This window comes from Vespa mandarinia, chromosome 3, assembly GCF_050613455.1.
Source record: "Vespa mandarinia isolate Hongniang chromosome 3, ASM5061345v1, whole genome shotgun sequence".
NCBI classification, from domain to species: Eukaryota; Metazoa; Arthropoda; class Insecta; order Hymenoptera; family Vespidae; genus Vespa; species Vespa mandarinia.
Window position 1 is genome coordinate 5,049,387 of NC_140812.1, and position 27,400 is coordinate 5,076,786.

A 27,400-nucleotide genomic window follows, 5' to 3' on the forward strand; every position below is an offset into this window, starting at 1 on the left:
GGAGGCGAGTTGAACATAAAAGGGCGAGCGAAAGTATGGAGGAGTTTGTTCGGGATAAACGATCGAAGGAGAGAGAGAAAATTAACTTTTCTCGTACGAAAGATCAAAGCTTTATAATAATGTTACGTCTTTCCTCTCTCTTTGCTCTATACGATAGTAAAATAAAAAGGAACGAATCGAACGGATACGTTTGGTTCGATAATTTTTGAAAAAGGACAATGATTTTAGAAAAAAGAAAAAAGAAAAAAGAAAAAATCTTTCAAATATATTTCCTAACAAATATTCATTGTTAATAAGGGTTCATAGTAAATCAGTGCATATTTTTAGTCTCATGATGACATGTTCAGTATATGTAATTAATTACCGTAGACTGACGTTCGCCTGTTCATGTAAATACGCGTAATTACGGTACAGACAAGTGGACGTTATTTCCTCGTTGAATAGGAAGCTATTCAGAGATGAGTTTTTCTACAGTCGGCTTGCGGATGGTTAGTCTGAAAGACGAGTTTTCTAATGTCTTGATGTGTCTCTTTGATACATAAAGATCATTTTTAATGCACGTGGGAATAGTTTAGATAACGTTCGATTGTATTTCTAAGAAATTTCTTAAAATATGGGATTATGGAGATTATGGAGAACGAAACAGATGGTGGAAGAGAATGTCAACGAAAAAAATGTGTGCACAACTTACGTCAAATCAGGTCCCCAGCTTTTACATTTGACGTCGACTTCGGAGTAAGTACAAATTTACAATATAACATTTTATTCAAGCGTTGCATTCAAATTTTAATTGTATGAAATTAAAATTTGCATTTAATATTTCTTTCTATTGAATTATTGTTCGTACTCGGAAGTATAATTAGGTATATTATTAGCCATGCTTCATCTCTATTAATTATGTACTATATACACGTTACTCATTTACAATAGAATACTTTATATCGATTGCAGCGTGGTGCTTTTAGAAAAGTCATTTAGAAAAGTCAATGCACTTTATAAGTGTTATGTTCTATCGTATAGCATTTATTAATATAAATAAGATCGAATTATAGCGAAGAAATTATACGAAAGTTTCATCTTTTTTCCTTAGATAATATAGATACATATATATGTATATTTATGCGTTGTACTTGTACGATGAATAAAGATTATAGAGACACGTGTGTACTCATTTAAATTCTCCAAAGTTTCTATTAAAGTTGATTAAGTTTTTGGAAAAGGTTTCGTGCAAGTATCACGTTTAGACGCTTGATTCGTTTGATTATGAATACTGTTAGTCTTCCATGAAATACAATTAACCTTATGACTTATCTAGTTATTCATTTTACAAAAGAAATTTACATCCTAGGTAAATTCTAATTAACGTTTTACGTCGACGTTCACGTCTTAGAATCTTTACATTTCGGAAGAAATAGGTCCTGCAAATTTGTCAATAATTTGATAATAAAACGTCGATGGTAGAAGAAGCTTTGGAATTTCGTAACATTTCAATTTCACGCCAGTGAATTCAACCTTTGGTGTAATTCCTCCAAGGATCCTTTCTAATATCACACACCGTGAAATTCTCTTATCCGAGTATATGTAAAAAGAAAGATATCAAAAGTTTCTAAATCATTTAGGTATATTTATGTATTAAACTCAAATTTAGATCTCAATTACTTTTTGTTATTCATTCATTCGTTTACATTAAAAACGTGTCATATTTCTCTAATCAATTGCAAGAAATGGGAATTTTTAGCCTATGATCGTGATGATGTCATTGCATTCGTGAATTATCAGTTCGTCGTCAACGGATGTGTTGTGAGATTATGTGGAAAATGCTTTTTTTTTTAACACGCTTGTTATACTTATATGTACACATGTATATATATATATATATATATATATATACATATATGTATATATGCATATACATATATATATGTATATATATATATATATATATATATATATATACATATATGTATATATGCATATACATATATATATGTATATATATATATATATATATATATATATACATATATGTATATATGCATATACATATATATATGTATATATATATATATACATATATATATATGTTTGTATATATATATGTATATATCTCGTTAAAAAAATAAAGATATTATATTTTTAATTATCTTGTAAAAGATAACATTTTTTGTTATAAATACTTACTATATTACGTGTAAATTTATTTTAGATAATAAGGAAAAATTTCTATGAATTGTTACGAATATATTTAATCGAAAAGAAATAAATGCTACTCGTATTATATGAGTATTTATTTATTGAGATAACAGCTATTTATAAATTACGTGTATATTTGAAACGCAGAAGACTTGACGTATTAAAAAAGAAATATCATTAGAAATTCAGGCTGAGATCTTCGGGCATTGTTCTCCATTGTGTAGCAACGTTGAACGTGTCGTAGTTTTCATTCATTGTTTAAATCGTTGCCATGCGTAGCATGCAACTCCATAAAATAAAAATGCCATATTCGACGAAGTAACATAATCACTGCGTTTAAAGATTCTCTTGTTGCTTATTCTAATTATTTGTTATCGTAATTTCATCTTCAACGTTATATCGTTATTTTGTGCCATTGTGGCCATTCACTTTTCGTCATGGTGTCATTGTATATAATAAAAAACAAAACTGCAATTTCTCCGAATGCACGGTCATCATTTTTAAGTGACAAGAATTAGTTTCTTATCAATTAATATCAATTTATTATGTGAAATCTTTATGATTGTTTATTTAAACTTTATATGTAATATGCAACGTGTAGAATAAAGTCATTTGAAAAATATAGTCGGAACAATAACGTTCAGTAAATGATAAATAAACTTCAAGACACCATAGACAAACCCCTTCTCCCGGTGCATGAATTCACAATTAGTTGGACTGTCGTTGGGCTTTCCCGCCTGCTTTAGCCTTTCCTGCGAGCCTGTTCAGTCGTACACTTTCTATTCCATACATCGGACACTTCGTCGGCACGAATATATTCAATTCTGAAGTTATACAGATTAAAAGCAAATGTTAATTATCGAATCAATTAATAGAATAAGTTAGATATCAAATATATCCGGGAAGCACCTGTTAAAACAATTGTAAAAATGAAAAATAAATATTTAATATTGTGTATAGACAAAGACAAAGACAATTTGTAAAAATGAATGAAATTTGTTGATTATTTAAATTAAAGATTTTCATGGACCGTTGAAATGAGTGAACAATTGTGTGTTTCTAATAAACGTACGAATATATTTTTGAAGGAATATTTAAAGAATAAAAGTTTGTCGATCATGACGGATAATGAGCCCGAAATAGACAATGTTTGTTTACGTAAGAAAGGACAACGAAAAACGAGAACAAATTATTCGACCTCTTCGTCCAATTCGAACTCTTCGGATTCGTTTATTTATGTGGCCGTGGAAGAAGTATCGGCAGTATCGGAATGGGAGTCAGTGACGAAAGACGAAATTACGGAGAGTATTCGAGTTAACAGTGTTTCGCAAAAGTACTGCAATTCTAAAAGTAATAATTCGTGGTATTTGAAACTAAAACGTGAGATACTGAAAAGCCTACGGAATAAGATTTATCCGGTTGCAATAGTTGGGTGAGTCACGTATCAATATATTCATTATATATATATATATAACACATGAGAAAAATCGATTAATTACTTTTCATGTAAGAACGAACTTTATTATATTTGATACAATAACAAAGGTAATACTAACGGATGTAATTCAGTGATAGAGTACTTCTCACGCTTTTTTCTTTTTTACAAAGATATTTACTAAATTGTCTGTAGTAAGGGGAGAGTTTACAAAGGTTCGGAAATGCGAACGGAAAAGCATGCAATCTTCTCGCATAGAAATGTTCAGGTGTGGATGAGTCAGCTTGGTAAACGATAGTCTCTAACATAAGTACTACAAGTTCAGGGCCGAAGGTAAAAGAGAAGACGTTCTATTTCCAACAACTTATAATTTTGTTTGTCTTCGTTCGTCTTTGTCTTTCAACGAAGCGAATTTTTTATTTATTAAATTATTCTCTTGTAATTTTTACGTCATTTTTCTACATACGTTTCCTTAAAGAAAATGAAAATGATTGTTTCTTTTCATAAAATAAATGTACTATTTTTTTTTCGACCCTGCACGAAGATAAAGAGACACGTTCACGCGCGTGTGTGCATGACACGCTGTTGCGCGGCACGCGTGTAATGGACTTCCTGTGTCCATCGGACCTGAACGCGCTGGGGTCCACGCTCCGTGATTCGACTTGTCCTATCTACTTTCCTGAAAACACAGTAACGTGATACGAAGTCTTTACGATCATTTATTTATTCATTTTTATCATTTTTTTAAAGATATTTGATAATGTTATTATAATTGAACGATTCGTATCTATTTAATTTAGAATTTTAATATTTGTTTTATTTTTTGTAACAAAGTTTAATTGAAACTTTTGATTCACTACAACTTATTCTTTTTTCATGTTCATAGAGAAATTTATATAATGTTAAATTTTTAATATAATTTGTATTATACTATATTAAAAATATAATTTATATTTAACGAACGTTCGTATATGAATGAACTAATTTTATGACGAAAAAATTTGTGTAAAATGACAGATACATAAATATGTGTCAGAAGTAATATAATCTTTTATTAAACTTTCTTATTTTATGTATTCCTATCTACAAGAATACGTATAGATAAATATAAAGATATGACTTTCGAGGAAATTTACGAGAATTAAAAGTTGTAATAGAAATGAAATCAAAAGGTGGAAATTATCAAAGATAAGATTATCTTGTACATACACTTTGACTTATAATTTTGTAATAATCTTGATCCATTCACGATAGTAAGAGATTTTTGCGTAAACTCCAGAAACCTCGCCGCAATTATGGCCGAAGGATACGATGCCATAAATTGTGCAAGCATCAGCCAATGGACCGCCGGAATCTCCGTAGCATGAATCCTTGCCGCGTCTACCGTAACAGAGATGACGATCCCTTCTAACGAGTAATTTATACAATGGTACAGAGTTGACACAGGCTTTAAATGGAACGTAAGGAATGTTCACAGTCATCAGAGTACGATGAGAGTTACTCTGAAAAAAAAAAGAACAAAAAATTCTTTCGATGATAAAAATATTAATTAATTATTTTTTTCTTTTACGTTCAAAGAAGTATGTCCCCAGCCAGAAACGTAAAGTCTCCGTGGTATTTTATTGTTGTTCGGTAAACCAATCGGTAGAATCGTCGAAGAGAATCGAAAGGATGGTGTCACTTTGAAAAGGGCGATATCATGATAGTATATTTTCGTAGACCAATATGGATAAATCGTTTCGTTATAAACATAAATTTTTTTAACTCTGTGTAATGTACCACCGTGATCGGTATAATTTGACCCTGCACGAATGTAGTAATCGTTTTTATCTATGGAATTGCTGAAAACATGTAATTAAATATACGTGTACAATACATTGTATAAGATATTAATACAGATTAAAGAGTAAATGTAGGAGTTATTATTACAAACAATGAAGCGCAGTAATGACCCATTTTTTTGACAATATATTTGCTCCGCATTGAAAATCATTTAATTCATCATGAAGAGATACCTGGAAATTTATTTTTATGTGAATTTTTGTAGAATGATGAGATTTTTAACGATTTGGAAAATAAAAATGAAAACCATAAATGGACGCGATTTGATATTAATATTATATCCTCCGATAATTCTAGGTTTGACATTATGCGTTTCTTGTTCGTTACGTCCAATATGAGAATCTGAGAATATTAAAAGATTTTTAAATGAATTATATTTACAAATAACAGAAATATTTTGTCTACTTACATATTAAGCAAATGAAAACGATGGTCCAAAGCATTCTTTTAAAATACGAGTTGGGAAGTAGAGCACTTGCTTATTACTTGTAACATTTGATGCGTCATTCTTCGTAAATGTCACTGTAATTACATTTCCTTAATTTATTTTACTTTTTCGTTCATCGTTAGAGTTAAGATTAGTAAGCAGTCGTAAATCATAAATTTATTAGAACATATTATTGTTTATCAATGATTTAAATGCGAACTATAGATTTTTTAATCTTAAATTTATGTAACATGACAAAATTTATAGCTTAAAGTTAGAATATTCTTTGTAAGATGTATTTCATAAACAATATCTTACATTGTGAAGATTATCTCAAAATTTATATAACTAATTTCATAGATGAGTATTATATGAATTGTTTGATGACGTCAATAATAATTTTACTTGCAACATAACATTTTATTTAGATATAAGTACATATACGTACAGAATAATTTTATATTTTATTTATACATTATTTATATTTATTCTTGATAATTATCTCATTCATAAGTTCTCATATTTATTTTTTTATCGTTGAACATAAAAATTATTTTTCGAAGAATTTCCATTTGAAATGATATATCTTCATTCTGCATCACTTCGGTTCGATTTCGTGGGTTATCTTTCGAAGATCAAGGATCTATGTTTGTGTTTTTGTAGCCATTCGTCTCTTATTTCGGACGAATTCATTTCCTCTTTATTAGCATTCCCGAGAGAAAACAACACAGAAACGAAACCGATAGTTTCCATGAACATAGCTGTTAGCAATAAATTATTCGCGAGATTAACCAGGATGCTTTTCTCGTTCGCCGTGCGGACGTTTACACGATTCATCGATCGAATTAACTTTTCGAAAGATTTATCCGCAGCTTCCTTCATCGCTGTAACATTCGATGGAATAGATTTTTTTTTTAGCACGATCATTTATGGTGGATTTATTTTTATAATAGTTATGAAATATTAAGAAATTTTTTTTTTATGATTACCTTTTTTCGTCATAATTAAAGCAGTTTTTTCTTCTTCACTATCATCTTCTTCGTCAGATAATACATCAGATAATTCATAGGAATTCTCATCCGATTCTATTGACAACGAAGGCTGCAACGTAGTCGTCAATATCGTCTCGTTTTTCTTTTCTTCTTCGTAATCGTAGAATAAAAAAAGTTTTGTCATCCAATCGGAAACACAGTTGAAAATTTGAAGATGACAGTACCAATTCTCGTTCATTGCCGTTTTAATTCCGCTCACAATGATCTTCTCGAATTCGATCGTCGTACGATGAATATTATCAATTGCTTCCAATGTTTTTAAAAGTAAACCTCTTTTATATAATTCCAAAGATTTAGACACTTTCTTATATCTAGGAAATGATGTGATTTCAATGTTAAAATAGATTTAATTCAATTAATCACATGAATAACAAAATGATTAATAAATTTATCGTACATACTTTGCAGTTGCTCTTTTATTTTTATTTTGAAATTTCGACAATCTGTTGATTTTCTTGACTCCATCTTGATAAATCGAAAGATAGTAACATGTATCTTCGATGAGTTGCCTACCCCAAGGTGTCATCGAAAGAACATTACCTAGATCATTCGCAACTCGATATAAAGGTGATTTTCTTGATAATTTTTGTTCTAATAGACTCTCGTAAATATATTTTATTCGATGACCAGGATCTTCCGGTATTCTTCGTCTCGTTTTACACCTCACATTCGCATTTCCATCGTCATCGAACACGGCGATACAATTACTTATATCTTCGATTCCACTTAGCCAATGATTTCTTAGGAAACTCTTATGATTATTAATCCTATCGTGCGAATGCTTTGTAGGATTATGTTTTTGAGTAAACATACACTCACTAAGACGTTTGAATTCCGTGATACATTTATGATTTAAATGACTAGAATTATTGGAAATAAGATTACAAAAGAGAACATTTAGTTGACCGAGTGATGAACCATTATTATTCAATGAATCGTTTGCTAAAGCAACGTCCAAACGAGATTTATAAACTCTCAGAATATGTTCAGGTGAATCCTTTGCCAAGTTAGCAAAAGCTTCACTGAGAATAGAAATTGTGTTTCGATTATTTCTTGTTTTCGATTTCGTGCACTCCCATAATCGATCGCTGAACTCTGAAAGATCATCGATCGTTCCTAAAAATCGGGGATTCTTCTTTGCATTGTACACCTGTTCACGGATTTTAAAGTATCTTAAAATAAATTAAACAAAAAAAAAATAAATTACATCAGAATAAAACGTGGAATATCAAAATGAACTCACTTTATTTTTAGGTAAATTAAAATTGTGTCTAGAAAGATAACGATCAACGGAAGACGTTACTTCTTCTGTGATTCCTCCTAAATCGTGTAGTAATAATGAACCTCGAAGTAAAATTTCAGGGAACCAATCGTTAGATCTGATATTATGAATAGCCGAATTTTGTTTATATCGATTAACGGTTGACGTTAATTCACAGGTTTTAGCAAAATTCATTAAATTTCTTCGTATCACGTGACAAATTTCAGAAATCGTTCGTTGAAGGCCATATTTTTCATTAGAAGTTTTTCGTAGTGTTATCGGTCTTGATATCGGACCAGCTAATTTTGTTAAAAAATTTTCAATCGCCCGTTCAGCTGGATCCACGTGTTCCGAACTTATAAATGTGTCTAACGAATCATTCGTCCATGATTTCAACTGACGATAATAACTGTTTGTAAAGATCTTCGACGTCAAACTTCCTAAAAATAAAATATATTTATGGTATTAATATGAATTATTCTATCAAGGAAATACTTTTAATTTATATTAGATGATTTTACCAAGACATAAAAAGAAGAGAATTCTCTTGGAACGCATATTGGCAAAACTGATCTCTTAAAAAATACTCTTTCATCTTTTATAGTTTTTCTACTCGGTGAATTTGAACGATTTTCGATAAGGACGTTTGAAATATTACAAATTAATGTCATTCTTTAAATTTTACTACGTGCAAATCATTGGAATTTTTAATTTTTTTTTATCAGAAGGACTTATTTTTTTTAATTTTATTTCATTTTATTTTTTCTTTTTATCTCAACCATAAGTCTACTTATATAGATTTATACGTATTAACACAAATATATATTATTTGGTTTATAAAAAATAATATGTGCTTTTATACATGTATTTTATATATTTTATATATCTTTATATATGTACTCATGTATGAATATATCGTACAGTTTTCATTGGTGAATCTCTTGTTGGCTATGACTGCCATCTAACGGGTGTATGAGAAGTTACGAGATTCTACGTGATCATCTGCAGAGTAAAGACAGTCTTGCCGTGTTCGTTCTATCGGCGCAACTGTCAGCCGGCATCTCTCATTGTATTTCCTCACGGAAAATCGATATACCTGTACGTATCGTTACTCCTAGTATTCTTACGAAAGAAAAATCTTACGTGCGCGTACGTCTTAAGAAAATCGAGGATTGTTCGTCATTTTTATTGTCACGAAACATAACGGTACAGACAAGAAAAAAAAAAGAGAAAGAAATAATGTATATGTGTGTGTGTGACTGTGTATACGTCTCTGTGTAAAACAAAAAAAAAATAACAATAATAAGAATAATATAATAATCAAGGTCGAAAATGATATATTTTTTTAAAGTATTTATTGGATATAAAAATATATATTGACCATATTGATCATTATTCGTGACTGTGATCAAAATCGATCAATTATCAAGATGGACGAGGATGCCATGTGGAAGAATTTCTACCACAAAATTGTGGAAGAGAAAGAGATGAAAGAGAAGGAACAGAAGGAACGTACGGATCACGAGTTGAGGTAATGAAACGTAAATCTTTCTTAAATGAAAATCAACTAAAATATTAATCAGTCTGACAAAGTCTATAGACAGATATATTATGTGTATGTGTGTTGTGTGTGTATGATGTGTATCACACATACATACATACATATATATATATATATTATATATATATATATATATATATATATATGCAGCACAGTCGATAAGAAAATCTACAATATAAATAGATCTAATTTCGAACGATCGATTGTGTTTTAAAAAATATTTTTCTTTTCTAACATTCGAATTATAATTATACATAAAATTTTAACAAAAATGTGATAATACGTTATTATTAAACTAATTATTGGTTTTATATCTTGAACATGTTTACGATGCAACTGCTTCTGTTATATTGCTGGTGTCAGAATCTATTTATAAAATTGAGAATAAGCAAGGTAGAGTCTTTACCGTCGCATTTGCATGCCAGTGCTCTCCTAAATACATCTCTCTTTCTCTCTCTCTCTCTCTCTCTCGTTTTTTTTTCTTTTTTCTTTCTTTCATTCTCTCTCTCTTTCTCTTTCTCTCTCTCTCTCTCTCTCTCTTTCTTTTTCTTTCTCTCTCTCTCTCTCTCTCTCTCTTTCTTTTTCTTTCTTTCTCTCTCTCTCTCTCTCTCTCTCTCTCTCTCTCTCTCTCTCTCTCTCTCTCTCTCTCTCTCTTTGTTTCTCTCTTTCTGTCTTCGTCTCTGTTTCTCTATGATCCAACAGAACGTTCAAGGTTGTTTCTAACATTTCATGATTCATCATTGGCAGACTAGCTTATTACCTAACGTGTTCCCTTTTTGTAGAATTTAATGGTTAAAGTTTTATATCGTTTAATAGAAATAAAAAAGAATTTCATCCGGAAGAGAATGATTATTTTGTTAAATACGGTTCATCCGTTGAAAAAAAATATTTCATTTTGGTCTCTTCTTGCCATTCGACACCTTACACGTGGAGTATGTGTTGCATAAACAGTATAATTTAAACAGTAAATATTTCGCATTCTGTCTCTCCTTAAACGGTGACGAACTACCGGGATATACGTACGTGCTCATCTTACGAATAATTTTCTTCTGAGTCGTTACGATTTCATATCAATATATATAATCTATACCTAAGAAGAATCTTTCTTTATTTCTTTTTTGAATGATATGCAAATTATTCCAATTGAATTTGGTACAATTGTTGAAATAAATCATCATTGATGGAAGTAGAAAGATAACGCGAAAGTCGGAAAATCCATATTAATATAGTTTCATTGTTCCTGGCGTTAGCCTGAAAACTCATGAATAATTCAACGACTCGATAAGTCGTATTCCTTTATTGTTATAAGGATATGAAACATCTCGTGGAATCGATTTTAAGTATTAAGAATTAGTCTCGTGTCTCATACTTTTATTTGTGTTGATGATCCGTCATCAAAAAGATAGAAAGTGAGTGAGTGAAAGAGAGAAAGAGATAGGGAGAAAGAGAGAGGGAAAGAGGGAACATGTGTGTTGCAAAACCTTATCATCTTCGAGATAAATTACTTTACTCATTGCTCATGATTGATCTCAAAAAGTACAGCCTACGTCACATCATTTTTCTACAGGAAATTCCTGATTTCGTGCGAATGAGGAAACTAGATTGAAGGCATCGATGTCATTGACGTTAGGTGAATGGACGGAGAATCCTAGAAAAGTCATATAATTGTGAAAATGAATATATTTCATTGCATTGAGTACGTTACGTAATATATGAATTTGAATCGTAAATATATAAAAAAATGTTCATAGAAAAGAAAAAAATTTAGATATTATACTTTTATAAAGTGCCCCTTTTATCGCGCGTGTACTTTTTGTATCGGTAAATGAATGAATCATTCATCGTTTTCCAAATGCGAGAAAAGAAAAAAAAAAAAGGTTACAAAAATAGAAAAAGTATCAACAAAATTACGTAAAGTCGTAAATATCAACAGTATTGACGTAAGTCGATTGATTTTTCGATTTAGTTTTATTTTCTAGAAGTAAAGTTCGTGTATATTTATAGCGTCTATTCTCTATGCGCACGGTATAAAGAAAGGTGCGTCGAAAGTTAATTCTCAATGGATTAATTTAATTTCACGCTGAGAAAAGTTAGAAAATGCTTTTATATTTTCTTCGTTAAAAGAAAAAACATATATATATATATATATATGTACATCGTTTTATTGAAGTTTGCATAATGAATCACACAACAACGAGCTCGCAAACGATTCGTATCATATTACAGGTTAAGTATAGATTATAAATTAATTTGCCGTTATCTTATCGCAATAAAAGTCTTTTTAAATGATTCAAATTCTATAAGATTATATCAGCGAAGATTTACGGGAAAATGTTAATATTGAAGAAACATTTATAAAAGTGAAATAAAATAAATTGTATGACTTTCGAATGGTTTACTTTCAGTGTTTGACCTTCGCGATGATTTTTTAGTAGCGCGATATATTAGACATATATACAGATGTATATATACACAACCTCCTACCTATTATCCTCCGATCTACCTGTATGAATCGAGTCTTCTTTAAACAGTTTCTAAGGAGACACGATTCAGCCTACACGAGATTTCTCACGAGCTACGTATAAACTTATTATATATATACGTCGATCGCAAAATTCCCTACGTTCTTCGTGTTCCTATGTGATTATCATTTCCTCGTAAATGATCATTGCGAGTTTAAAGCTTAGAAACGAAATAATTTCAATGGAACGTGTTCTCCACGCGGAAACCATAGGTCTGTCAGTTAAAGCTTAGCAAAAGGGAATACCATAGTACTTGGAACGTATTCATTGAAAGTTCATTCCAATTTTCAAGGAATTAACTCAACAATAATTAACACTTTGTGTTAAAACGGGATTACAAAGGTAACGAAAGGCAGTTTATCGTTCGCGTTCATTATCGAAACAAAGTGAGTGTGCTTCTATGATGATGTTATCAAGGTTTGAATCGTCGCTTTTATCGATACATTCCTGAATAACGAAGTTGGCATTATCGCTGGGTTGATAATACGAGAAGTAATAATATTATTCGGTCATAATCGTAAACCGTAGTTACATTTGGAAGGATATATGTATGTAAAACGACGATATGTAGAGAACGATATGTAAAGTTTCTCGTCGAAACTTCGAATTTAAAAGACGATTCATATTTTTTTCCAAAGGAATAAAGGATCATACAAAATGGCACATTTTCATAAAATGGACGAGAAACATCCTTATTACGCGATCGCCGCTGCTCGTATGTGGCAAAAACCTGAAACCAAAGCAGTCACTACAGCTAGCATCTATTGGAAATTCGCAGCATTCAACTTTATTCATAAAAGGTGAAACGTGCTCGTAATGTTACGAATTCGTTTGTAGTAGAAAGACTTATTTATTAGATATGATCGCTTATTTTTTTTATTTGTCGATTAATATTACAAACATTTCAATACTTTTTCATGACTTTCGTAAACGACTAGACGCATAACAAAAATGCAACGTATGTGGATGATAAAATACACATTTGTTTCGATCGAAGCAACATTTTACTTGATTTTTCCGCTTTTTATTTTGCAACTCGTTTAAAAGTTCCGACCTATTTGACGTAAACGTTATCGCGTTCGTGAAAGCAATCGTAAACGAATCGATTAAAAGTCTCTTGTTTTTTGTTTACTGTATTACCTATTCAACGAAGGTGAAATTGATTATATAATAATTAAATACATATTAGCTTGGTAACAGACAATATATTAATTTGGCATTGAGCCGTTAGTTTGAGAAAAATACGTACGATTGTTTTTTCCTTCTTCATCATTTTGTTTGTTTCTTCAAACGCCGACAAGGAAAAAGAAGTTCGCATGTTTGTCGAATTACTGATTTGATTAAATCATCAGAAAAATAGTCTAATGGAACATGAGGAATATATTGAATTTTGATTGCTACAGGATACAAGAGACCGATGGCGGCTTCTTCGAAAATCTTGGCACGTTGCTGGCTGAAAAAGTACGTGCTCAGGAACAAATGGAAGGACCTCTTCCGAAAAAGAAGGAAGAAGTAGAAGCTGAAGATGAGGATAATTTGAGCGAAGAAGGAAGCATCGAGGAACCATCTGAAGCTTTGTTAGAAACTGACAGTGATCGAGACGAGAAAGAACATGCTCAAAATTTTTTGGTCGAATCCGTTGGATTGAACGTAAGTTAATTTTATATTAATATAGTTAACAAAAAATTAATATACTATAACGGGTTCGTTAATAAAAAAAGAATTCATTATATTACGTTGAATTTATTACAAACTTAAAATAATAATAAATTCGATGTAGGATAAAATGGAATTGAAATTTGGAATTCAAATTTACTTAAAACATATATATGTATTTATAAATATATATCATATAAATTAATATAGTTCGTAGAAATTGATAATCGATGATTTCGACGAATTTGTTGGATTACGTCAAATTTATTATAATATTAGTACAATAATAGTTTAATATAGGATGAACGTCATATTTATTTGAAGCAATTCTCTGACGAATACATAAATCTGACTATCTATTCAAAGTTTAAATCATTCGAATCCTTGTAGATTTTTCACATGGTATACTTAAAATGCTCGTAAATTTAAAAGTCGAAAAAGCTATTCGACATATTTCGGTCACGAGATAGCAAGCTGTTCGTTGGAGAGTTTCTTTTTTTAGATTCGCTTTATTTCCATCGTGAGAATGAAGATCTAATCTCAGAGGAAAACTAGTGAGTCGACTTGTTGAAGATATTAACGAATCGTTTTAATTCTGTTGAAACGACGTCGATGCTCGTCTTATCCATTTCTCACGTCAGCACTGACGTAGATACGCACTAAGAAATATCTTGAATATTCTATATCTAAATGAAGGTGGCATGGAATATAAGGGTTTGCTTTTTAAGAATTAAGAAAAGCAACTGTTAGAATTGACGTATCTTCTTTTTTGCTTTAGTATGCCACTATCTCACAATAATTTGAATCAGAACCTGATCAAGATAATCGTTAGATATATAGAACATAATTGTACTAACGCTTGCACACATTCGTTTCTAATTATTCGATTTGATCGATATCACGTTATAATACTACATCTTGATACTTCTATATAAAATAATGTACGTATAACAAAGTTTTTTTTAACAAAGTCACATGATTGCATATTATTGAATCATAAAAAGAAATGTCAAGGACAAGATAGTTTCCTTCTTCTTCTTCTTCTTTTTTCTTATTTTTTATTTTTTATTTTATGACAATTTATTTTAAGGAAATGATCGATCGATAATTTTATTATAGTATAGTCGGATGATTAATTCATTTCTAACTGTCGGATCGATAACTCGTCTATTGTTTACATTAGATTTACCCTCACACGAGTCCTGACGATCGTCCTGATATTGATTTTTTGAAGGTTACGTGCTGATTCGTTGAAGGGTAGACGAAGCTACTCTCTCATTCTCGTTCAAACTGTTGTCGTAATAGTTTGTTTCGGTCAAGCGAGTGGTAAAGGTTTGCTTGACTAATGAGTCACAATGGTGCGCAATGCAGTTGGGCATGTTTGTTGGCCCTGTTTCCGTAAAAAACGAGGAAGTAAACGTAAGTTCAATGAGTCGATTATGAACATTGCATGATATTTTTTTTATAAAATATTCGTGATTTTCAAAATGTTTATTAAATGGACAAACATCGATCGTAAATGGTACGAAAGAAAGAAAAAATGTATACGTTTTATCTTTTACAAAGTCATGCAAAATTTATATTTAATTTTTTTATCATACAAAATTAATCGTTTTAGTGTTTGTTAGACATATGTTATATTTATACTAATAGAATTTTCATAGTATATAATTTTTGTATTAAGACATGAAAAAAAAATTGACTTATAGAAGGTTAACAATGAAGATATAAACATTACTTCACAAAAGGACTTCCCGTTCTGTTAAATCCGTCCACTTTTGTCACAATCGAGAGATAAAGGAGCAATCAAAGTAGAACGTCCAGAATATTAATTCGAAAAGAAGTCTCAAAGTCGAGTTTAAATACATCATTAAAGAAAGCAACGTCCTCGTAGTTTCACACGATCCTTTCATTCGTATAATTTTCAATGATTTTAGTTCAGGTGAAAGATTAATTAATTTTCATCAACGATCCAACGATCTCTTGTCTATTAAAATCTATTTTAAGTATGTTCGATCGCATAATTATTACTTCCTAGTTTGGTACGGAATAAGTAGCGGAAGAAAAGGAGATTAAAGGATTCGATTATTTTCTTTGATAGAAAAAGATAGTACTAAGTTTGTAAAAAAACCTAATTATAAAGTACTCTTGTCTAGATAATGACAGCCTTTCTATTTTGATTCTTGCAATTCTATGACCGATAGCCGAACTCGCGTACACTTACACTAGATTCACATTCTAACTGAATCGAAAAGGGGAGATGAATACATAGATAGATAGATAGATAGATAAATAGATAGATAGATAGATAGATAGATAGATGGATAGATAGATAGATAGATAGATAGATAGATAGATAGAAAGATAGATAGAGAGAGAGAGAGAGAGAGAGAGAAAGTTAGAAAGAGGGAGAGAAAAGTGTAAAGAGCGAGGAAGGAAGAAGGAAATAATGATAGTTAAGGTAGTATTATCCTGCAAGCTCAATCGGAGCAGTTAAGTTCCATTCGAAACGTGATTCTTAGTGTTCGTCGTCGTCGTTGTCGACGACGACGACGACGACCAACGACGACTCTGATCCCAACGATCTATCTATTCCTGGCAGTATTGAGCTCGCCTCCGCCAAGTCCCTGTCTTCTCTTCTTCACGCGAACGTTATCCTGATCTGTCTCTCTTTTTCTTTCTCTCATAGTGTTTGATTGTTTTTATTTTCTCTTTTCTTCTCTTTTCTTTTTCTTTCTTTCTTTTTTTTTTTTTTTTTTTTTTTTTTTATATTGACAACAGCGTGTTCGAGTTAAATTAACGGAGTGTATGAGCTTTCAGCTACTTGTGATTTTACTAGGAATCGATAAATAGATCTATAGATCACAGATCTAATTTGTTCCGTGAAAAGTTTGTTGAAGAAAATTTTTCGTTTTGAATCGATTTAAAGGGAAGTGTTACGTGTTAGAAGAGACTTGAATGTTGCCTTTGTATTGAAGGATCTTTGAAACGTGAAATGTAATTATTATTTATAACATATTCGATAAGGCCAATGCTTATGAAGATTTTTCATCTGATCGATTTATGATTATTAATCGTTTAAAAGTAATCAACTTTATCTCTTTCTTTCTTTCTCACTCTCTCTCCCTCTCTCTCTCTCTCTTTCTTTCTCACTCTCTCTCTCTCTTTCTCTCTCTCTCTTTCTCACTCTCTCTTTCTCTCTCTCTCTCTCTCTCTCTCTCTCTCTCTCTCTCTCTCTCTCTCTCTCTCTCTCTCTCTCTCTCTCTCTCTCTCTCTCTTATGATAAGATGAATTAATTGGTTTCAATCGACGAGCTTCTGTCTCGACTCTTTCCATTAGTTCGATTCCGTGTGGAAATGCGTGTGTGTGGATTTATTCAAGATATAAAACTGGACTGTTACTCAGAAAATTAGGTTAAGCAATCTTCTCTGTAAGATAATTTAAAAAATTGGTCAACTGTCAGAAGTAACATTTGAAAAAAAAAAAAAAAAAAAAGAAAATTGAATTTTTGTTTTACTACGAACGTAACGTTTTTTTATTTGTAACAAGAAGTTCGTTGCTCTTTTGAAAAATTCATTACATTCATAGTAGATTTATATTATTAATAAAAAAAAAAATACTTAGGAAAAGAAAAAAGAAAACTGTGTGAAATTTTGGTAAAATTTTAAATCCAAAATAGGACAATAAAGATGGATAAAATTCTTGAATGAACTTCACCCACATAACGTGGATTCGGAAATAGAATGATGTGTAAAATTGGACCGAAAGAAAATTGCATAATTTAACGAAAATTGGGCGACAGCTGAGTAGGAAGGACGATAGTCTCGCGTATCTACATATTACATGTATACGCTCGTATACACTTCGCATACCGGGTGTTCTATCTCGGTGTGTGCCTTGATGGCCAACGAGCTAATTGCCGGTATATCAACTTTCATTGGATACAATTGTGTGAACGTACGAACGCATTGTAGTTGCATTTGTCCTGTGGGTCAAACGGGATACGACATACTTTCGTACTCTTATTATATTTCTTTGTTGATATTATTTTTTCCGAATATAAGACGTGAGAACGAATATAAAGTTTTCAATGAATACAAGTGAATCTAGTAAATTTTATTTCTAGTAATATTTCTTTCTTTTATTCTTAATACTAAGATCCATGTATTTAGTAACAGGTATGTTTAACCTTTAGGATTGTATTGTTGTTTTGATAAAATAAACTTTGGTTCATGAAATAAACAATTTAATAGGAGAATCTTAAGACGCAGGAAACTTCATTGTCAGAGTCAATTGCACTTGGCAAGTCTAGTCGATTTAACGACGATGTGACAGAAAGCTACAATGTTGACCTACTATTAGATATATTTTGTTACTTTTTGACTCATATTCTTTCTGTAAACATACTGTATTTTGCGAAGCTTCGAATATTCTCTTTTAAGTACAAATCGTTTCTTTTATATTCTCGTTTACGAGTAAAATTTATCAAGAGATTTCTTTCTAAAGCAATGGCAAAGGATCAACTATTTGTACTATACGTTACCGCATTCTTATTGGTCTCTCTTTCTATGACGTACGTAACGAAGATGCTAAAAAAAGAGCACTCCGCCATATATTTCTCTTGTAAAACGAGTAAGTTGTATATATCCGTTCTTTATTTGTTTGTGAAAGTTGATTTTTTTCATATCAATCAATGTAAGTAATTATTATTTCGTATAATTTCTCTGATTTGATTGAAACATCTTTCTATAAATTTTAATTATTTATTCTCTCCTACGAATTGTATAATTTGATTATATTATACACACATACACGCATGTAATATAATATAAATATATAATAATAATAATAATAATAATAATAATAATAATAATAATAATAATAATAATAATAGTAATAATAATAATAATAATAATAATAATAATAATAATAATAGTGTTAGTATTGGATTTTATTAAGCAAATTTTTTTTTCATGAAACTTTTATTTCGATAAAAATAAAGAATACAAGTTTATCGATGTATTACGAATGGATTTAATTAGATGACTCGTGATTATGTACACGCATGATCAAATATGCGTCGGTCTGTTGTATGGTTGATAAGAAAAGGTCATGATGGAAGTTCAGTTTTGTTTAAGTAAAAACGTAAGTAAGTTAGCCGACGAATACGCTGTTTTCGTTCGTTCTTATTAGAGAATTTTTATCTCGTTTTTACTATGTACTGCTGTGGCGTTTGCAATGATAGATCATTGTAAGCTTTCGATCATGTCACAATAAGTGTTTGTAAATCTTTCTTGACTTGTGTGAGAACTCTTTATTCATTATTCGTACGTCTTTGTCTCAGTGAACATATGATACAGAAGTTCTTTGTCTAGTCGAGAAGAAGCTCGTTGTAATATAATAAACAAGAAAAGTAAGATTCTCAAGCTCGACATTATTTATGTTTTTCGATTCCTAAATAAGGAGAACTTATGGTGCATAAACATGGTCATTATTCTTGGCTAAAACGTGATATTCTGTGGGTCATTATCGCCTTGTCCTAAATTCTTCTTTCCAAAATCTATAGCCTCATCGTAAAACGAATGCCAACATTCAACGATGATCTGATCTCTTAAGGCCAATCGTGAATTGTCTATAAATAAATGTGGTGACAGTGCAAAACATTCATTTCTATAGTTCGATGAGGGTCCATTTCATTATCATTTTATATTAAAACAAAGGTGAAGTGTCAACGAATACAACGACGCTGTTAATCTTTATTTATATTTGATATAAGTGAGAATGATATTTGCGTGAACGACAAAATGGTTAGCACTAGTTCGCCCGGTGGGGCGAGCATCTATGATCGTAAAAGAAATAATTTTCGTGGAATACCAAAAGCAGAAGTTGAAAGAAGAACTAATGTTCTTCTACAAGCAATGACGGTGAGTTTATTTTGTCGAGGAATGAATATATTATTGTGTAATGTATATGTTTGTATAATGTAATGTATATATATATATATATAGAATACATATACATAGTTAGAGTGTTTCTTTAAGTATTCCATTCATACGTGTTGGAATATCACGTAGAAGATCGAACATATCAAAAAATGTTTGATATGAAGAGGGACATAATCATATAGTGTAAATTATTTTATTGCAAGTCGAGGCGTGGCGAAAATTTTTAAGTCAATTTCATTTTTTGAAATAAAATCATATATATTTTTTGTCGTTACATTAAAATTTGCTTCGTTCTTACAAATTAGTATCTGCATTATATGTCCATATTATAATCTTTGTAATTATAACAAACTACGTTTATTTTTTACTAGATTGTGTGAACTTGATGTATTTCAATACAATTGTAACGGAGCTTCTTTGTTGAGTATTTTGAAAGTAAACTTTGGAGTCTGATTAAACCTTTTGTTCTAATAAATATCTTTAAGTGATTGTTTCTTGAAGAAAAGTATGAAATACATGTATAGATACATGTATTATCGTTGTGGTTTCTCTTTGATAAAAACCTACCGGGTAATGGATTTTTATTAGATATCTGTTCAACAGACTTATTAAATAAAATTTGAACTGTCTGACAATATTATGAGATTATTATTTTTATGTTAAGAGTGCGGTAATAAAATAGGTAATCGATAGTGAATCTATTTAATTTATCACGTACGTTTTACAGATCGAGGAACTTTACACGGCTCTTGTGTATATGACACAACATCAAATCGGCTATGACGTTTCTAACGAATGTGGACAAGAAGCTCTGTTAAATCATCTGCAAAATGCATTCAAGATCGACAATGAAACTCATGAAAGAATATTGGAAGAAACGCAAAACATGGAGGTAGATTTTTATAATCATTTTAATTATAAATCGAGTTAATCAAAATTCGATATGGATGAGTATTATTTTTATTTGTTATTAGGCTCCAGAAATGCATCTCAATGTAGAAGTGATCGAAGCCAAGGAATTGGTATCCAAAGATGCTAATGGAAAAAGCGATCCTTTTTGCGCTCTTTATCTCGAATCAGCTCCTACTAGAAGATACAATACGGCTGTAAAAACGTCCACTCTTAGCCCAGTATGGGAAGAACATTTTGAATTGTGAGTTGTATCTGTGATGATTAATAATTATTTTTCTAAATGCGATTATTATGCACCTGTATAATATTCAGTTGCTAATGTTATATGTGAGCGTCATCTATCACTATGAAAATTTTTTATGCCCCTTCAGTAGGCAACATTTCTGCAGTTCTTTGCGAAGAACCCTTTTGTATAGAACCTTGCGTATCGCAAAAGTAACATTATTTACTTAATATGAAATAGTATTTTTATATATGTGCATGATAATAAATATTTACATAAATATATATATATATATTTATATATATAGATCATCGATAAATAAATAGATTAATTATATTTTGAATTGTTTTTAATTATTCAGAAATGAATATTAAGAAATTAAAATGTGTTTTACAGACCTTTAGAGGATCCAGAAAATGATGTTCTATCCCTGGAAGTTTGGTAAATGTTTTGCAAGTTAAATTTAATAAGAAATATAATTGATAAACTATATACATATATATATATATTATATTAGTCTTGTTTTTCTTTTATTTTTTGTTTAAATAGGGATTTCGATGCAGCTGAAACTGTGCCTGAGAAAATAAGTAAAGTTAAAGATATTAAAGGTGTTCGTGGTCTCGTGAAACTTGCTAAGGAAATCGCTGTAACAGCCACAACTGGTAATCATGATAATGAATTTATTGGACGTTGTCGAATACCTTTAAAGGTATTATAAATTTCTAATTCAATATTATATCTATCAGCACTATTAATGCTATATTTAATATTTATTTTTTATAAATACAATGAAGCCATAGTAAAGTGTAAAAAATTCTTTGTCTTATGAAGAGATTAATAAGTAGCCATGAAGCGTAGTAGTAATATAATCGATCATATCGAACCTTTTATTCGTACATATGACTGTCTTATTTGACCTTAATAGATTTACATTGATGTGAACATCTGGTTACATTTTCTGCCGACGTAATACTGTTATCTTATTGTATTCATAATTCTTCAGTTTATAATAATTCAATTGTGATTATTTTTCGAGATAGCCTTTTCTATCAAAATGCAACTATATTTGTCACTTAAAGATTTGTTTATTTATAAATCAATTTTTTATTTAGGATATTCCAACGACTGGACACATGATGTGGTATCCTTTGGAGAAAAAAAATAAATCTAAACGACGAGGAGTTGTTAAATTAAAATTGGCTTTTAGCGCGGAACATAATGCGCAAGTTGCTGCTCAGGAACATAGACATTTACTCAGAGTTTTATTGTTATATGAACTTGAGACCGAAAAAGTTGAAAAATATTGTTGGTGTGGTCGATGGTCAGGTCCTGCAGAAGCTTTGATCCTTCAACATAGTGCACAACGTGGTCTTTTAGCTAGAAATATTGCTTTAGCACAATGGATTGAATATGCCAGGATCCATCAAGAACATCCACTTAATTTTATGGTTTTTAATAAATTGATAGTCGATTTGTTAAGACCTATGGATAATGGATTATTTTCTACGGACGAAACCAAACTATTTTGGGATGCTACAAGAAAACTATTATATTCTTGTTTAAACAGTATCAGGAAAATAAGGAGATTAATTTTAGGAGACAAGAATGCCACAACACAATTATCGGCTATTTTAGGGTATATTTTTCTCGATCATAGTATTATAAAATTTTCAAAAGTATAATAATTACATTAATTTATTTAATTGTAGGATATTATCATCTATTGTTACTCTCAAAATTCCTGAAGATTTTGATTTATTTCTTGCAAAGATGTATCCTTGGTTTCCAGAACCAGATGGTACGAAATTGGATGTTATTAGAGGTTTAGAGAACACAGTTATACAAGGCGGTATCGAATGGTAGATATATGTCTTTTATTTGTATATAATTTTTCTGATATGATTTATATTAATTATTGGTGATTATATACATTAAAAGGTTTGAGCATATAGCAAGTAATACCACTCCCGAGACTAAATCGGATGAAGATACATTAAGATATTATATTAAAGTAATTCAATTAATCAGAGCAGATTTACAAAGATCTATAGATTATTATGACAAGTTGTTCATCAAGTAAGTTATATAAAAATGTATATCATTATTATTGTAATTTATTTTATGTTATGTAATCGTTTATAAAAGGTAAAAATTTTATTTTTAGAAAAATTAATTTTCCTTATACAAGAACATTGTATATTATGTATGAAAAAAAAATAAGTGACATGTGCATGGAGACTGTGGAAGATGTGTGTGCAAGATTGAAACATATAGAAGTCGATACTAATAATGATTCCGAGTTAAGTCTTGGTACAACTTTGTTCGAACTCTATCTAACTCTTCAACGATATGCTATGTAAGATATTAAAAGAGTAAATTATTTTAATGATCATTTAACGTATCTTCTTTTAAATTAATTAATTGTTTTATAGATTGGGACAGATAGTCTGTGCCGAAGGACAATTGGAACCTATGAAAATACAAAATTATCATGACTGGTTTAAAGCTGGTGTAGCACATTGGTTAGATATTGCAGTATACAAAGCTATAAAACGAATTGATAGAGCTGTTGAATTTGATACATTACAGGCTATTGATAATACTGTACAATATACATCCAGTGCAGTTGACACATTAACGATTTTTTATCAAATTAAAGTTTTCTGGACACAACTGGCATGGCCTGATGTTGAAGGATCTTATACATTTGTCACTAAAATTATAGACGTACGTTATTAATATTTTTTAATTTTCCTTTTTTTTTCTTTTTTTTTTGTTATAATTTTGTTCCTTTGTTATATTCATGATCATATTAGTTTGAGTACGGAAACGGTGTTACAGGATATTTGTAAGTGTTCCATTGCATATGCTGACAAAATGGCTACAAAAGCAGAGATTACAACAGATTTAGAACAGCTTACTGAAAATAGTGTCTATGAGAAAAAATTCTTGGTATCTAATGCCTGGTGCTTTGCTATTAATAATATTGACTATATCAGAACATCGATTGGTCCATTGGCAAATGATTTAGGGCTTCAAGGTATCGTCGATGCTTTAGGAGAAAATAAGACGGAAGAAGAAGCAGATCGTTGCAAACAAACTCTTGAGCTAATCATTGCTAATGCGGCAGACACGGTGAAAAATAAAATTATTGAATTATTAGAAGTTGTTGCGCACAAAATGGCACCTGCTATGAAGAGGTAAAATTAAATACCGTCTTCGTGCTTATAAAAAGATATATAAGAGATTATCCAAAATTTTTATAAAAAATATTTTATCATTGTAGGTATCTCATGGAAGGAGCAGAATTAATAGATACTACTAGTAATGCGATGGATCGACTTTTGCAATATCTTGATTCAAATTTAACGATATTACACGATAATCTTAGCCAGGATAATTTTGAAAGAGTTCTCTTAGTTATTTGGGAAATAATGTCTGAAACACTTTATCAGTTAGTTCATAGTAATCTAGAAGTAAGAAATATATATTTTATTAATTCACTTATTTAAATAAATATATTTTAACTTTTTTATTTTAAAAATTGTTTATAGAAAAGAAGACCACCTTCATTTTACTCTAATCTACACCGGACACTTCATACACTCATTAGATTTTTCAATCTTGGTGCAGATGAAACGTCGAACGTGCAGGTTTTAGAGAAGATTGAAGAACTTTTGAAACTTCATGGTTTGGAAACGGCTGAGCTTATTCATCGATATAATCAAGATCGATTGAAAGAACAGAAAGAGATGGAAGAAACTATCTATGGTCTTCTCACTGTTAAAGCTTGGTTCCTGAACAATTCATTGAACATTCAAATTCTCAATGCCAGAAATCTACGACCGATGGATAGTAATGGTAAAGGAAATTATCTTTTTTTTAATGCATAATAGAAAAGTTTACGCAATATATATATATATATATATATATATATATATATATATAATATATAATACATATATATATATATATATATATATATATATATATATATATATATATATTATAAATTTAGAAAGCTAAAGCATAAGTTTATAAAAAATGCTTGAGCAATATCAACAGTACGAGAATGGCAAATAATATAATGAACAACACGAATGAAAAAGTAAAATATTGGATTACGAATAATATTTTCTAATGTATTATATTTCTAATGCAATAGGGTAATTGGTAACGGGGTGTAGACATAGAATGACATATTTTTCGATTTTATAGGAGATTTTATAGGCAAGCTGTCTACTCTCGAGCGCAAACTGCACTCTAAATCTAAACAAAGACTGAAAGAAGCGAAGAAAAGTATGTAAAAAAAGGTGGACGTGTAAAATTCTATTTCATCGCTGTTACATGACTCGTACTGGTCGATTGCCTGTCCTAAGTGAGATTAGATTTTGAAAATGCATGGCACGGATCAACTTTATTATTGTTATTTTCAAGTAGAAATGTTAGCTCTTTTTTATCGACACAATGATTTTTCTTGCTCGAAAAGTTGAATACACTGTCACGGATATAAAGAAAATCGACAGATTTTTTCATTAACTAGATTTTTGAAAAATTGCCTTAAAATATTAAAATTATTTCGTCGTCTAAATTAAATAAAATCTCGTTGATGAACTGTCGATTGCTTTCAACAATCACTTTCACCGTGCATGTCTCGTTCTACATTGGGGTTTTTAAAGTATCACTTAAATGTCATAAAATTTTACGTTTTTTTTTTTTTTCTTTTTACAGGCAAATGTGATTCTTACGTAAAAATAAGATTGTTGCCGGAAGAAAAATTTATTGATAACAAGACACCAAAGACGCATGTACAAAAGGAAACTTTGTTCCCTCTTTTCGATGAAACTTTTAACATGTAAGTTTAATTTAATTAAGTAAACTCTGTACATTTATGTCATTTTATGTTATCTTGCTGTGTTTTAATATTATAGTCCTCTTACCGAAGAACAACGAGCTATAGAGGATGCCATAGTGGCTTTTGAAATAAAAGACAAGGATTTCTTACGAACTAGATTTATGGCTGAAGCCTTTCTATCATTCCGTGAAATTCCAGAAGTGGGACCAGAAAAAGGAATGGAATCAATGGAACAAATTCATTTAAAACTTTCACGGCCAAATAATAAAAGTATGAATTAAAATTAATTTATTTAAATTATTAAATTTATGTACGTGCGTGCATGCGCGTTAAAAAATTGTTTGAACATTGTAACTTGTTTCTTTTAAGGTACGGACGTAATTCGAGCCTTAGAACATAGGAAAGGAGACAACCAAGCAATGGATTTCATATCTAAAATGCATAATAAATCCAATGCAAAATAAATAGAAACACATTAATATAAAAAGTCATATCGAATAATGTTCATAAATGTAGCTATCATCACTCATTGCCTTAAACTAGTGTCATTTTTAAAGAATTTTAATATTTAACAAAAAACGAAAAAAAGAGATTTCTCCCACATAAATATAAAGAATATTTTAATTTGACAATTAACCGTTTTTATAAAAAAAAAATGTTAGACTATGTAAAGGCAACATTTTTATACTTTCCCATAATATTTTTAAATTTTTGCATTTCATAATGTTAAGGAATTTGAAAGTCTGAATAAGTGTTACTTATATTCAGTACGTGCATTTCCATGAGATGCAAATGTCTTATTTAACAACATATATTATTTATAAAATGTCATTTGGAAAGGATAATATAAATTTGGTAAAAATAATTTTACATCGAATACATGTACATAGATAGAGACGTGTCAAATTGTTAAATGTAAATACGTATAGCAGCATTATTGTAATTGGTAGCTAATATTTTTGTAATCCATTTATGAAAAGAAATTTTAAAGAATTTGAAAATACATATACATATATATATATATATGTACACACACACGTATATATATATGTATATATACATATATATATATATACACACACACACAATAATTAATTTAACTACAGTTAATGTTATTACAAAAATATGCAGTAAGTGCATAACATGCAAAAGTAAGAATTTAATCTAAGAATATGATTTAGATTAATCAAATTGAGCGTTTGACTGCCTTTTAATTAATATAGAATATCTTTATTTGTAACAAACTTTAAACAATTTTTTTCCCTTTATCACAATGTTACAGTTTTGATTTATGCAAGTAAGCATAAGAAATACATTCTTTTATATTCTTATAATCCATATTAATACAATATTGTAAAATGTTAACATTATTTTCTAATTTTTTGGTATAATTAAATTTTTTTTTACAACTTTGGTTATACCTAGGAAAAATATAACGATCAATCAATACTGTCCACCATCTTTGATTATATATAATAGTTTACGCCAGCAATAAGTACAGACATAATTCATGATC

The 27,400-nt window shown here is 30.0% G+C and overlaps 4 protein-coding genes across 15 annotated transcripts; 2 read left to right on the forward strand and 2 right to left on the reverse strand.

The window, feature by feature from the left end:
• The first annotated feature begins 578 nt into the window (after positions 1 to 578).
• On the forward strand, positions 579 to 27,094 carry stac (C2 and C2B_Munc13-like domain-containing protein staccato). 12 transcript variants are annotated; one of them, XM_035877752.2, is made up of 19 exons: positions 579 to 735; positions 12,932 to 13,093; positions 13,697 to 13,943; positions 20,622 to 20,786; positions 20,869 to 21,047; positions 21,426 to 21,470; positions 21,579 to 21,738; positions 22,142 to 22,665; positions 22,739 to 22,888; positions 22,968 to 23,105; positions 23,194 to 23,385; positions 23,462 to 23,756; positions 23,871 to 24,229; positions 24,316 to 24,505; positions 24,584 to 24,890; positions 25,248 to 25,328; positions 25,761 to 25,884; positions 25,961 to 26,154; positions 26,254 to 27,094. In XM_035877752.2, exons 1-19 carry the CDS (start codon positions 614 to 616, stop codon positions 26,346 to 26,348), a joined length of 3,729 nt encoding a protein of 1,242 aa, XP_035733645.2. In that variant the 5' UTR covers positions 579 to 613; the 3' UTR covers positions 26,349 to 27,094. The 12 variants fall into 12 exon arrangements, with proteins under 12 accessions (XP_035733645.2, XP_035733651.2, XP_035733646.2 ...); XM_035877753.2 differs by lacking the exon at positions 579 to 735 and adding an exon at positions 9,259 to 9,741 and having other exon boundaries at positions 26,254 to 27,092; XM_085655650.1 differs by lacking the exon at positions 579 to 735 and adding an exon at positions 11,416 to 11,467 and having other exon boundaries at positions 26,254 to 27,089.
• Positions 2,977 to 9,255, forward strand: LOC146873117 (uncharacterized). The gene is made up of 2 exons (XM_085655654.1): positions 2,977 to 3,625; positions 9,134 to 9,255. The coding sequence occupies exons 1-2, from the start codon at positions 3,231 to 3,233 to the stop codon at positions 9,144 to 9,146; spliced, it is 408 nt and encodes a 135-aa protein (XP_085511780.1). The 5' UTR covers positions 2,977 to 3,230; the 3' UTR covers positions 9,147 to 9,255.
• On the reverse strand, positions 3,758 to 5,917 carry LOC118446747 (trypsin 3A1). The gene is made up of 6 exons (XM_035877765.2): positions 5,880 to 5,917; positions 5,718 to 5,812; positions 5,558 to 5,643; positions 5,199 to 5,469; positions 4,838 to 5,130; positions 3,758 to 4,307 (listed from the first exon to the last, which is right to left on the reverse strand). Exons 1-5 carry the CDS (start codon positions 5,911 to 5,913, stop codon positions 4,846 to 4,848), a joined length of 771 nt encoding a protein of 256 aa, XP_035733658.2. The 5' UTR covers positions 5,914 to 5,917; the 3' UTR covers positions 3,758 to 4,307; positions 4,838 to 4,845.
• On the reverse strand, positions 6,404 to 8,768 carry LOC118446746 (uncharacterized). The gene is made up of 5 exons (XM_035877764.2): positions 8,732 to 8,768; positions 8,193 to 8,650; positions 7,351 to 8,099; positions 6,887 to 7,260; positions 6,404 to 6,781 (listed from the first exon to the last, which is right to left on the reverse strand). Exons 1-5 carry the CDS (start codon positions 8,766 to 8,768, stop codon positions 6,519 to 6,521), a joined length of 1,881 nt encoding a protein of 626 aa, XP_035733657.1. The 3' UTR covers positions 6,404 to 6,518.
• Positions 27,095 to 27,400: the final 306 nt, after the last annotated feature.

Excerpts from the sequence above, each read along its gene's own strand:
- stac (XM_035877752.2), top strand. The coding sequence starts at position 614 with ATGGGATTATGGAGATTATGGAGAACGAAACAGATGGTGGAAGAGAAT. Across the intron at positions 21,048-21,425 it reads TGGGAAGAACATTTTGAATT|ACCTTTAGAGGATCCAGAAA; the intron begins GTGAGTTGTATC and ends TGTGTTTTACAG. Across the intron at positions 22,889-22,967 it reads ATACAAGGCGGTATCGAATG|GTTTGAGCATATAGCAAGTA; the intron begins GTAGATATATGT and ends ATACATTAAAAG.
- LOC146873117 (XM_085655654.1), top strand. The coding sequence starts at position 3,231 with ATGAGTGAACAATTGTGTGTTTCTAATAAACGTACGAATATATTTTTG.
- LOC118446747 (XM_035877765.2), bottom strand. The coding sequence starts at position 5,913 with ATGCTTTGGACCATCGTTTTCATTTGCTTAATAT. Across the intron at positions 5,813-5,879 it reads CGTTTTCATTTGCTTAATAT|ATTCTCATATTGGACGTAAC; the intron begins GTAAGTAGACAA and ends TAATATTCTCAG. Across the intron at positions 5,470-5,557 it reads ATTACTGCGCTTCATTGTTT|CAATTCCATAGATAAAAACG; the intron begins GTAATAATAACT and ends ACATGTTTTCAG.
- LOC118446746 (XM_035877764.2), bottom strand. The coding sequence starts at position 8,768 with ATGCGTTCCAAGAGAATTCTCTTCTTTTTATGTCTTG. Across the intron at positions 8,651-8,731 it reads TCTCTTCTTTTTATGTCTTG|GAAGTTTGACGTCGAAGATC; the intron begins GTAAAATCATCT and ends TTTTATTTTTAG. Across the intron at positions 7,261-7,350 it reads AATAAAAGAGCAACTGCAAA|ATATAAGAAAGTGTCTAAAT; the intron begins GTATGTACGATA and ends ATCATTTCCTAG.